Source organism: Leptonotus elevatus, chromosome 11, assembly GCF_054856555.1.
Source record: "Leptonotus elevatus isolate MCC_2025b chromosome 11, RoL_Lele_1.0, whole genome shotgun sequence".
Classification (NCBI taxonomy): Eukaryota; Metazoa; Chordata; class Actinopteri; order Syngnathiformes; family Syngnathidae; genus Leptonotus; species Leptonotus elevatus.
Window position 1 is genome coordinate 21,446,411 of NC_141249.1, and position 12,726 is coordinate 21,459,136.

Consider the following 12,726-nt stretch of genomic DNA (forward strand, 5'->3'; position numbering starts at 1 on the left):
GGGGGGAAAAAACAACCCCAGTTTGTGCCTCTAATTTTTGTATGGTCCCTAACAACATTTTCTTACACACAAGCACATCAAACAAGCCTGATTATTTTCCATGTAATATTAACTAATAACATCAGCCAGCTTTCAGCGAGTCACGAATATTTTGGTGTTGATTTGCGCGGTCAGCACAAACAAACGGCTACAGCTCTGTTCTCATGACCTCCTGGTGAGGGGCTTCGCAGACAGCCTCCAGTTGTGATACACAACTACAAACCGTGCTACATAAAATGCTTTCCAACTTGAAAGGGAACGCGTTGCCTCATAATGAATTTGAGGTTTGGCTGAAGGTGATTATGCAGGAGGACCCCGTGCTGTTTTATACTTCCTGTCTGCAGGAGGATCTGACGCGGCAATTTTGGAGATAAAGTGCGGCCTTGTGCTGGGTTAAGACAACCCGGCGCTGTTTTAAATTGTCAAAGAAATCCATATTGTGTCACTCTTACATGAGAAATAAGGTGATGGGTGTTGAGGTTATTTATTTAGATTTATGAACATGACATGGACATAAAAATGCAAATAAAATTCATCAAACTCACCAAAGATGCTGATGATTTAATGTTCAGGTGTGCAGATTGCAACAGACGTGTTTCGCTAGTCCAACTTGGCTGTTACAATTGTTGAGAACAACCAGTGAGAGGACAGAAAAAAATGCTGAGGTCATCAAGGGTCAGCGCTCTGGCCCTGGAAGGATGGATTTGAAATCTGATTGGTTAAAATAAATAAGTTACATGATTCTGAAGGCCCAGGGCAAATTAGATTGACATGGCAACACATAGAGGCTGAAATCTGATCGGACAGATAATCTTACATCTAAATGCATACTGGAAGAAGTGCAGCCAAGAGAAATGCTACAAATTAAAGAGAATACACAGTTGAGAATAAATTAATATTTCATGCCACTACAAATACTGCAGTGCGTAGAGTCATTTATCTTATCTTGTATTATGTTTCTTGGTGTGTGTTTTTTGACAGTATATTGTACTGCTATCGTTTTTTTCCTAAAAACACAAAACAAAAAAGGTGTTTGTTTATTGTTTGGGGACTGGGACGGATTAATGGCATTCAATTCGATGTGGAAAAGTGAATTAATTACGAGATCGGTCACAGAACGAATCTAACGTATACATCAAGCAACCGGCCGCTTGTAATTGATTTGTTTTTGGCATGCGTTGCCAGTGATACTGTGAATCCTGCGTGGCGTTATGCTGCCATCTGCTGGTCATTAGATACAATTGGTCACTTTTGAATTCCTTACGCGCTCTTATATTTCAACCAGGAGAAGGCGGTGTAGACTCGCGTTGAAGCAGGAATGCTGTGAAGGAGCTTCAGTACTTATCGCCGCCCCTCGCGACTTAATCCTCATTCATCTTATTTCGGAGCTGAATGAACAAAGTTGAACTAAACAGCCTCTTCGACGCCGCCATTTCCCCCCAGAGGCCAGACCACTAGATAGTTACGTCACGATTACGTCATGCGATTAAATACCGTTTTTTATTTAGTGCGTGAAGAAGTAAAATAAACCAACAATAATAATAATAATAATAATAGTAAATCTGGCATTATGTCACAGGTGCGTCAGGTGATCCCAGAAGTGACCAACGGTTTTGATTTAGCCCGTAACAAGCTTCTTCTTTTTTTTTTCTTCTTTTTTCTTTTTTCTTTTTATAAATCATCATCATAATAAGGAAAATAATAGGCAAATTACTGAGTCGTTGAAAAAACACTCCCGTTTAACGGTAAGGAAAATCCATCCAGCCATCCACCTTCTTAACCGCTTGGGGGCGCTGGAGGCTATCCCAGCTGGCTTCGGGCAGTAGGCGGGATACACCCTTGAACTGCTTGCCAGCCAATCCAGGGCACACACAGACCAACAACCATTGGTAAGGAAAATCGTTCAGACGAAACACTAGTGGCACGTCACAATTACGTGACGTAAACCCGGAAGTTAGTAACCATTTTTGATTTAACCCGCGAAGAAGAAGTAGAAGAAAATGGTAAGAAGCAAAAATAAATATTAATAGAAGCTAATTTTGCCTTAATGGACAGAATAATTGTCATTTAAAGGCACGCCATGGCCTCGGGCCTGTAAAAAGGTTGTCAAACATTTATTGATATGAATGATTTATTTGAGGTAGATAGGGACCACCTCCCACCAAACCCTTAGAATGTTTTGAATGATTATATCCATTAATAGTTTAAAACAAACATGTATTATGACTCCAAAGCACTTACATATAATATTAATAATTTCAAACTAATTTAATAATGTTGCCATTTTCCTAATACTACCACATGTTCCACATATTTGCAGGTGAAGCAAAACTTTCCACGCGTGTCCAAGTTCCAGGAGGCTTTGTTGGATGTCAGGAAGTTGAATGTCCATCCAGAGATGTTTTCAAAGTGGCACAGGAAGCGGAGGAAGGAGAACACTTCATCCTGGGCATTACTGGGTGATTTGCTTTTTCTCCTCACACACACACTCGGGCTATCACGGCCCGTTACAGAGGCATTTTAATGATTGATATGTTTCCTAAGTGCTCGTGACTCACTCCTTTTATATGTGCACAAATATATTTTCAGAGGAGACGTATTGCATTAAGCTTCCGGAGGAATTTTGTCTGATTGAGTCAGTCATGAGTCACAGACACAAGTTGATGCCGCAGCACTGTGTGCGTGTGTGCCTGTTATTTGTGTGTTCACACCATGGGTTGTTTATTTACTCTTAAAAACAACAGGATGCAAACTCTTGACAGTAAGAAGCAGCTTTAGACAGCGCGACTAGCGCACTGTACAACATTAACTGTTGATTCCACGTGCATTGTGCGCACCAGTTCTGGTCTAATCCGCTTGACGAGGCGAGTTTTAAACATGACTCGCCCTAGACTTGCTCACGTGCACGCGCCCCCACTCACATACAACAGAAATGTTACACATTGATCATGTGGGTGATGGTTTGGCCTTTGGACACTTAGAGTGTCGTTTAATTGTGTGCTTGTAAGAGAGTGAAAAGAGTCACTTTATTAGGTACGCCTGTAATGTCTACGGCGATGCAAGCCAATACCAGAACTTTTTTTTTTTTTTTTTAAATCTGCCTCTACAAAGATTTATTTTTTGTGAAGAGCATAGTTATTATGCACCCCAAACATTTTGGGGGGGAATAAAACAATTATTCTCTCCACATTCTGCTCCTTACACATTGCTCAACTGTTTCAAGCAATTCAAATTTCAAAAATATTCATATACTGTAGATTCAGAGAACTTGCCCAAAAATTCTGTGGAACGTCATGTCAAGTGGAATTGGAGTTAAGAACAAGCCATTTCGACATACTATAGTTCTCAGTCTTTGCACATTTTCCAGTAATTATTATCAATATGTATAATGAATTGAGAAACAAATCTGTTAACTCAGTTGACATGATTTTTCGAGACATTTCTCTATCACTTAATCTCATCGGGGGAAAGATTTGACCAAACTTTGTTAAAAGTTGATTTTTTTCTCATTAGATTGTGTAAGTGTGCCTAATGAATTTTCCCTCGTCAGTGGAAAAAGGAAAATGTGCCTCAATTGTTTTTGGATTCTTAGAGGCTCTGGCACAACATCCTGCTGTCTATCTCAGCTTTCCTGTCTTGAAGTTCACTCCAGTGTGTTGTGAAGGCTCCTCCTCCTCTTCCCTTCCCTTCCCTCCCCTCCCCTCCTCTCTCCTCCCCTCTGACTGGGATGAATGGTGGGGGAAGGAAAAAAAAGGAGAGACTGCAAGAGTTTTAATCACTCACGCGCTTGAGTGGCATTGGCGAGCCGACTTGTCCACGCGCAGCGGGAGACAGAGGAGGCCGGTGAAAAATATAGATCTCGTCTCGTGGACTCCATCCAGGCTGGAGCATGCGCTGGCGTCCGGAGGGCTGAGGCAAATGGTCAGCATGATCTCCCACTACCCACTGGCCACCGTCTTACCCTGGCCTCCGATAACCGGCCACCACTGCCCCGACCTGGACTGCACCCTGCTTCTGGAGGGCGACGGAGGGGTGTCCCTGCAAAGGTACCAGGCGCGCTCGACGGAGGGGAGCCCGCGTCACTGGGTGAGTAAGCCCCTCTCTACTTAATTACAAAAGTAATCGAGTAGAGTAATTGAGGCCCACCCGTAGATGGCACCGAAGCACATCTTCCCTTTTAGACAAGGCTATGGCCTGGCTATATGTCTCTGTAGATTCTCAGTCATCCAGGTCTGACTGACGGCAACTGGACTTGTCTCTGTTGGAGATGTTTAACCTTTTAATCCAAAAAGCTTCTTTAGTTGTTTTTTTTAGTGTGTACTCTCCCAATTTGTGGTTGTTGTTGGCTGGTGAATGGTCGTGCGGCATTCATTCTTCTGTGGAAAGAGACATTCTTTGGGGGGAGAGAGAGACGTCAGGACATTGTTGCAAGTCAAGTGAGAGGTGATTGCGGAAACCTCTATTTTGTTGTTCTAGTTTGACATAAATTGATTTTTTTAACATCATTAACTCGTTTACTGGCAGCCATTTTCACCGTAGCAACCCCCTTCGCTCCCAACTGTTTTACTGGATTTTGACTGATTTTTGCAAGGCCCACAGAGAATATTGTGTTCTATTGCTATAAAAATATGGAACGTACCAAAAGAAAGATTTTAATTTGTATCTGTTTCCGTTTTGCAGCAATTAGCATTAGAATACAGCTAAGTTTCATCATTATTCACAAATCTGTTTCAAACACTGGGGAAATAAATGTTACTTTTTCAACATGGCCCTGGTGGATCTCTAATACTCTGCTGCCACCTGCTGGAACAAATCCCTCACAATTGTTTAGTCTGCTCTGTTCTGCGTGTTTTCATTTGAGGGAATCACAGACGCTTCCAGTCTTGTTAAACAAGCTGGCAGATAGATGTTGGCCTTGGCTTGCACGCTTTCTGCAGTTGCGTCAAGGGTGCGAGCAGAACTGGGGAACGTTCAAGAATAGAATTCTTTTTACAAAACAAAGCTGGCGGTCACATGCCTCTTCATTTCCTTCCTCTGTTTGCATCCAAAAACACAAAACGGACGGTGACCTCGAGTAACTCAACCGGGGAGGAGCGCTGACCTCACACTGACAGAGAAGAGCGACTCCCCTGACTGCAAAATCCCAGAAATGACTCCTGATGTGTGTCACAGGCTAAATCTGAGCTCGGCAAAATTGTCGCCGTACGTAAGCGTCCGCGTTTTGTCACGCTGGGACTGACATGCTGTGACATGCACGTGCGCTTGGCGAGGCATCAAAGTGTTTGGGTGACAGATAATAAAATGCAATCTCCAAATCCAAACCTCGTGGCCCAACTTCCAAGTGGTTCTAAATGTAAAATGTTAGTCCCCCTTAGGAAACAATGTAAAGTGAATTAATCTGTTCCTGGCACAAAGTAGTGCCAACATTTTAACATTTTAACTAACTAAATTTCCTCCTGTCATTTTCAGTCCAAGGAGGTTTTGGATGTGTACTGAAAGGACCCGGGTTTCACCCTCTATTGAAAAGAAAGAAGAAAAAAAATCAAGCAAACAAAAACAAGATTTTTTGGTAGTTTCTACAAGAATAATGCTTTTATGTTTTGAGGGGGAAAAAATTGTCAAGAAAACTATTTTGACTTTATCTTAAAAAATATTTATTCTAATAGTTTTCTTTTAGTGTGGCAATATTATGACTTTTGTGTCAAAAATTTGAATTGTTTTTCTTGAAAAAAATATATGACCAGTCTCATAATATCGTATTCCGAACCTTAAAAAACTTTTTGGGAATTAGATTATGATTTTTATGACTTTTCTTCTTCTTCTTAGAATATTACATCTTTTTTTAAATGTGTCTTTATCCTTGAACTTTTTTTCTTGATAAAAAAAATGAAGATTTTCTATCTAAAAAAATTAATAAATACTTATCCTGAATAATTGTTCTTTAAATATTCCGATTTTTTTTAAGTACTTTTATCAACAACAACAAAAGCATCTTAATTTTCTTAATATGCCTTTACCTGTAACTTTATAACTATCTAAAAAAAAATACTCACTTTGCTCACGTAATACTACTTGTTTATTTAAAAATATGTCTCGTAATATTACAACTTTTATCTTGAAAACAATTCAAATTCATTCTCATATTACATTGTTTTTTTTCTTGATAAAACTTTTAATCTTGAAAAAATAACTTTTATCTTAAAAATGATACTCATTCTTGTAATATTGAGAATTTGATCAACTTTAGCTTTCAAAAATTGTAATATTGTGACAACTGATAAAAATTCTACTTTCTATCCCCAAAATGATAATGTTGTGGCAACTAAATTCTGTCAAAATGACAATTGAAAAAAAAAAAAAATAATATATATATATATATAGGTAGATGTTGCTTTATGTTGAAGTATTACAACTTCCGTTTAGAAAAAAAATCAACTTCATCCTCATAATAAAATGACAATAAAATACATGTTATAAAAAAAAATATGACTTGCTGACCGTCACTATGGTTATCATGATCATCACACCTTCTGCCTTTACATGCTTGTCCAATATGATTCTGATGACAAGAATCAATTGGCTACCCCTTATTGTAATGTTGACATGCATTATGGGAGGCCTCTTGCAACTCTTTTGCGGATGATGTCGCTGTAAAGTGTCAGTCACAAGTTAGTGTGTGTGTGCGGTTGCCACAGTTGTTTGTGCAGATGGTTTTGCCGCCATGTCGCTTGTCTAACATCCTGGCTCGTGTATCCTCACTGCTGGCTGCGCTCTTTCCGACCATTGTTCGCAGGCCTTGGGGGAGGTTAGGGAGCACCTCACTGCATTCATCAGCGCCTTGTGACTTTTGCAGTGTTAAAAGAGCTGCAAGGCAATAAAAGTCATTATAAGGAGAGCTGCAGGATTCCTGTCAATTATGTAAGAATAAAGCCTTAAGTGTGCAAATATTGGATTTGCACACTGCAAAAACAGTACAAAATGTGATGATTTTTTTTTTTTTCAAGATGACGTAATGCTGCAATTTTATATTATATATCTGCAAATTTGTGACCAGGGATGACTCGTGTGCACTCTGGGACGTCTACACTAGAGCGCGAACATCTATAACAATAGTGCAAGGTAGTAGGTGAGTGACAAATTGATAATGAAATTCATTCTTATTGATATTATTGATTAATTGCTGCAGCCCTAATATGTAGATGGGTAAAAAAGAATGACATAGCTATGGGGCAACTCTCAAAATTGGATATTAACTGTTTTAAGAGATGGATTTATTAATGTACGGTAGAGAGAAAAAAGAAAGCACAAAAAAAAAAGGAAACAAAGGGAGCCAGTGTAAGGGCCTTGCATGACCTTTAATGAGCCTTTAAGTGTTTCTCCCGGTCAAGTCACTTTGACATTTCCCCCATTTAAGGTGGACAATGTTATGAAACCACGGCAGTTGTAAAACGAAAAACAAAAGAAGCGGCAAACCTGATTGCCGTCATCGCCACGTCTATCTGTTCCAACAGTTCAGGTCAGAGATGATATGGGAGCGCTGAGGTGTCCCCCGTTATCAAAGAGTCCACAGATTATAATGAGACTCCCACAGGAGCTCGCTTGGTGTTTTTTGCAAAAAACAGGTTGCGAAAGTACTGTGGCCACACTCTGTACTAAAGTAGAAGAACTGGAGACAAACATATTGTGAACAAAACCTTTGTTTCTGATATAGACGATGATTCACTGATGTGTCAAATTGCCGCATTATAGCGCCAACTACTGCCCAGGAGGATTTATTTAGCGTCAGATTTCTTTGGCGTTGCTACTCGCCAATCGCTAGTACTCATAGTAGTTCTGTTACACCTGCTGTCAGTGTATGTGGATGTAAGATTTTTTTTATTTATTTTTTGTCCAATCAGATTTCCGTGTTTATGTGTTGCCATGTCATGCTAATCTGCCCAGTGCTAGGATTTTTTTTAAATACATATTCGGGGTGTCAAAATTAGTGTGTTAATTTAAAGTTCATTTAATGCCACTCATTTTTTTAATGCTCGATTAATGACCGATTACTTGGAAAGCCTGTACTGGGAATTCTACTCGCAACACAGCAGACACGTCCACGTCAAAATTAAGCATTAATACAATTAATAATAATGCATATATTTGTGGAGACAATTTAAAAAATGTGCAGAATTTCAAAAGTTACTTCTAGCTCTTATAATGAAAAGAAGAAATTACTTACAAATGCAATTATGCCATCTAGTGGCAGAAAAATTACCTCCACACATCAATATTACACTCATTTTTTACAGTGCAGTATATCTTTTAAATTTTAACTCAATTTTATGAATAATGAAATTACTATATCAATGACTAAAATATGTAGTCATATTTCTATTAGTTTAACATTTTTTTAGCAATGTTAACAAGAGTATGAAAACTTGGGGGAAAAATATATTTTATTGTACCGTTAGAACAGACATAAAATTTGCAATTAATCCGTTTACTATTGAAGGCATGCGATTAATTACAAAAGAAAAATTTTAATCGGCTGACACGCCTAATACATAAATTTTCTTTCCGCTTAAATTGTCTGTTTTTATCCCTGTAAAAGCATTTTGTATTTCATTTTGAAAGTATGAAAATGTGTATATAAATCAAATTTAATTCGATTCCAAGCCCCAGGTACCAAACGCATGGCCCGCCACTGTTGACGGTTTTCAAGTTCACAGAGGTCACACGCTGCAAAGAACTTGGCCGGGTTTAAATGTCCTTGTGACACAAGTGCAAACATCCCAGCGGTTTACCGCGCTCCATTTTTACAACTTTGACCTAACAATGGAGTTTTTATCCTCCCCTCGCTCTCGCACGCTTACTTACCGAGGCAGCAATCCAATTAAGCCGCGGGCGGATCCATTAATTAAAGGCTCATTTTAATATGAGCATCGGCGGCTGGACAGTTGAGTAACTCCGAAAGGTCACGAGCTGGAAATGCAGAAGTGACAGTCGACAGCGAAAGCAGGCGGAAAGGACGAAGAATTTCCACAAAGGTTCCATGGCCATTGAAAACAAAAACGCAAAACAAATAAGAAAGCTGATCAAGCACTCCTCCTTCCTCTTTCTTGCTTAATGAATAGAGAAGTGTCGGTTCGGATGCCGATGCTCGGTGACGTCTCAGTGTTTCCCTTCCCAAACTTGCTTATGGTCTGTTTTGATGACTTGACAACACACTTTGAACTCACTGCAAGATGACTTCTCATTTTTACATCCTGTTTCATATTTATTTGTCCATCACAAGGCAACCTTCCGCTGGAAGAGAACAATGTTTTTGTTTGTGTGTGCGCTTTTTTGTTATTACTCACGAGGGCTGAATCAATATTCCGATTATTATTTTTTTTTAAACAAATACAAGCAGTGAATTAATATGCATTATAATAAACAACATACTTTTTTAAAATATCTTCTAGTGGCTTTGCTGACCAGTGTGAAAGGGGCTTTTATCTCCTTTATTTCTCACCATGCTTACAAATGAGGACAACTCAGACTCTCATTCAGGGGCAACCGATGGCTTCTTCATTTGTTGTCATGAGGTGCTAAAGTGGAGGAGACAGGATGCGCTTTAACTTTAACAGACCTTCTTTTTACCTCTAGAAATGAGATTCCCGCCACCCTTTTTATTCAATCAATCACTTAAGATGCTGTTTACACACTCGGTAGAACCCCCCCCCCCCCCCCCCGGCATGTGTCAAGTTGTCTGGCCGCCCGGGGCGCCGCTCAGCGCCGTGTTGTCGTGGCTGTTGGCCTAATTGGGTCACATAATAGGTCTGGTGTGAAAAGTCAATAAGTGCGGGTATTGTCCCCTGTAACTCGAGCGTCCGTCCCAGCGGCAGCTCGCTTAACTGGGACAGGAAGTCATCGTGTGGACATATTGAAAGAAAGACCTATACATCCCCGACATAGTGTTTTCTTCCTTAAATTTACATGAAATCAATGGCAATTTTTCTATTCTTCTCATTTCTGATTTCTAGTTCCTGATTGTAAAAATGGTCACAAGAGGTGGCAAGTATTGATACTTTGAAATATGGCTGGGGGATCGGCCCGATACTGATAGCTACCCATGCTCTTTAAAAAGAAAAAGAAAAAGAAAATACAAGCGCTTCGATGGTTGCAGTGAACTAAAGTCAACTCTCTTCGCAATAAGCCATTTAGCAGATAGTGAGCGATTCGTCAGAAAAGAGGATTCGAGCCGTTCTAGTACATGTTTACGTTCAAATTAAACATAAAATAAAGAGAAGTGCACATTGTGTTCAGCAAAACATAACTTTGCTTCAGGAAGGTCCGTTTAGCTTTAGTTAGTTGTGAAACTCTTCTTTTTGTGTCTGTGTTATGCTGCCCCCACATGGCCAAGACACACACACCAGAAGGAGCAGCACAATGTCTGTTGAATTGTAGCAACAAAAAAAAAATGGCAAAAATGATTTTGTTGTAGCCGATTCATGAAGTCATTACTGTATGATTTCATAGAGTAGAAAAGTGTTCCCTCATGGTTCACTTTTCGCTGTTTCGCGGATTTCGCATGCATTTATTTTTTACAGTAATGTACCAATTTTATCAAATTTATGAAGGTTTGAACATTAAGAATGTTTAAACAAGAGAGAAATTAGAGAAACTGTTAATGCCTCAATGATAAAAGTGTATAAACTGTGTGGTGTTTTTTTTTTAGAGCCTTAAAACATTTACAATAAATATAAAACATAAAGCTAACTACTTTGCGGATTTCATTTATTGTAGGTATTTTTTTGGAACCTAACGCCCAGCGGAAAACGAGGGAACACTGTATTATGACTGTGAACGCTCTCAGGTGCCTGCATTACACACACACACACACGCACACACAAAATCCAGGCCTGTTGGTATTAGCCAAGACGCATGACAAGGATCAAGCTCGCACCGTGATGCGTATAATTTTGTGTGTGTTGCCGTTGGGTGTCCGGTTAATAACGTGAGTCATCAGCTCTCAGCAGTCAGCGCAACAACGGCGGATTGGAACGTGTCATTTTTTTGCGTATTCCGGCTCATGTTGTTCACTTTTTGTTGAGCGTGTTGTTTTGTGCGTCACTCGCTCAGTTTCATTTCCTAACACAACCACAGTCTGCGGCAGTTTTTTCTGGCTCGCTCTCGCTTGGCGTGATTGCTCCAGTTAAAACCCACAATTGGTTGCGACTTTGCCGGGCGCCCACCAATTTGTTCTGATTTGTCGTCTGGTGTATATGGGAAGTGTCGTTACTAGCTTGAATGGCACCCGATGCCTGAGCCCTGAGACATGTTTGACCCCCCCAAGTGGGCTTTTATGGACTTGAGCTTTGAAAAGACTCCACAAGGGGGCGCAAATTCCCCATATAAATGCCAACGGTTTACATATCATGTTGCCAGTAGTAAAACATTTCACGTAGCATTTGTGGGGAGGGTGGGGGGGTGGGGATATACAGACTGTGTGGACTGATGTGTGTTGTTTTTGTTGCGTATGTGACAAGTTGGGGTTTGCGTGGATCTGTTGGGTAACAGATGGTCCTTCTCTCATTAGCGACAGGTCAGACAGAAGCAACCCGGTCCAGACTGACTCATTCAAGGAGGCTTAGCCAGGGCTTAGCTTGGGAGGCGGCTGGGGGTGGGGGCATGACAGGGTGGTAGGGTTGTGTATATATTTATATGCGTGTGTGTGTGTGTGTGTGTGTGTGTGTCTAATTTAGAGGCCCAACACCTGTAAGTAGAATCATCACATGATCCAAGAAGGATTATCCCAGTTTTTGCGCTACTGACCCCAAAAAGGAAGCAGAGGTCGGGGGGCTGTTATGAAAATCTTCCTATGAAAAAAATAAAAAAAAGGGAAAAAAGTGATTCATCATAATTTAAGTGGTTATGAAACTCCCAAGAAACTTTCCTCCCAGCTGTGTCAGCTGTGAGTGCGGGATTCGAAGTAGGCGGGGCTTAAATCTCCAAACTCTGGCCTTTACTGGAAGTGATGTCATAAGTCAAAGTAACAGAAAGAAAGAAAGCGGGAGGACAATAGTTGTGAGTGACATAAGAGACGAGGAGGAGAGGGGGCCGCGAGCGAGCCTTTAATGTGGTCTGAACAAAGGTTCCGCTTGACCGGAACGAGAAGGCAAAGGCAGCTGTGCAAGTGTTTGGCTGGTTGTCACCGCTGGGTCCACCGCACGGCTACGCAGCCGACCGCAGCCTTACAATTCACAACAAAAAGTCATCTCGGCACCACTCATATGGAACAAGTTATGAATCCTCACATATAGAGCTGGCTCATTTGCGTTGTTCTGGTTTACCTCACAGGGCCGCTCTGATGGTGAAAGACGTATACAGTGCAGCGGTGCCTTGATGTCTGTATGTACACCATTATCGATGCTAGTTTTGTTAGCCTGTCAATAGCGTTTCACATTATGTGTTAGCATGACGCTAGCAGACTTTCCTAAAAGAAAGTTATGTTGGGGAATTTTGGTGATATACATCATGTGTAATGCAAAAAAAAAAAAACTTGATAAAAACGCTAGCTTGAAGCTAAAAAAAAGTCATAAGTCAAGGTAACACTGCGCAAGGACTTTTAGTGGACTTTTTCGGGAACTATCTTCATCTACTACTATATAAAACAAAAACAAAAACAAAAGAGTGATTAGAGCGGGTAACAGGGAATAAATG

At 40.4% G+C, this 12,726-nt stretch overlaps 1 protein-coding gene across 1 annotated transcript in view; it reads left to right on the forward strand.

The window, feature by feature from the left end:
* Positions 1-2,357: 2,357 nt before the first annotated feature.
* rgl1 (ral guanine nucleotide dissociation stimulator-like 1) overlaps positions 2,358-12,726 on the forward strand; it is a 33,780-nt gene continuing 23,411 nt past the window's right edge. The window contains exons 1-2 of the mRNA XM_086089232.1: positions 2,358-2,498; positions 3,921-4,125. Coding sequence (XP_085945358.1) covers positions 3,958-4,125 — 168 coding nt within the window. The 5' untranslated portion in view covers positions 2,358-2,498; positions 3,921-3,957. The remainder of the gene's footprint in view (positions 2,499-3,920; positions 4,126-12,726) is intronic.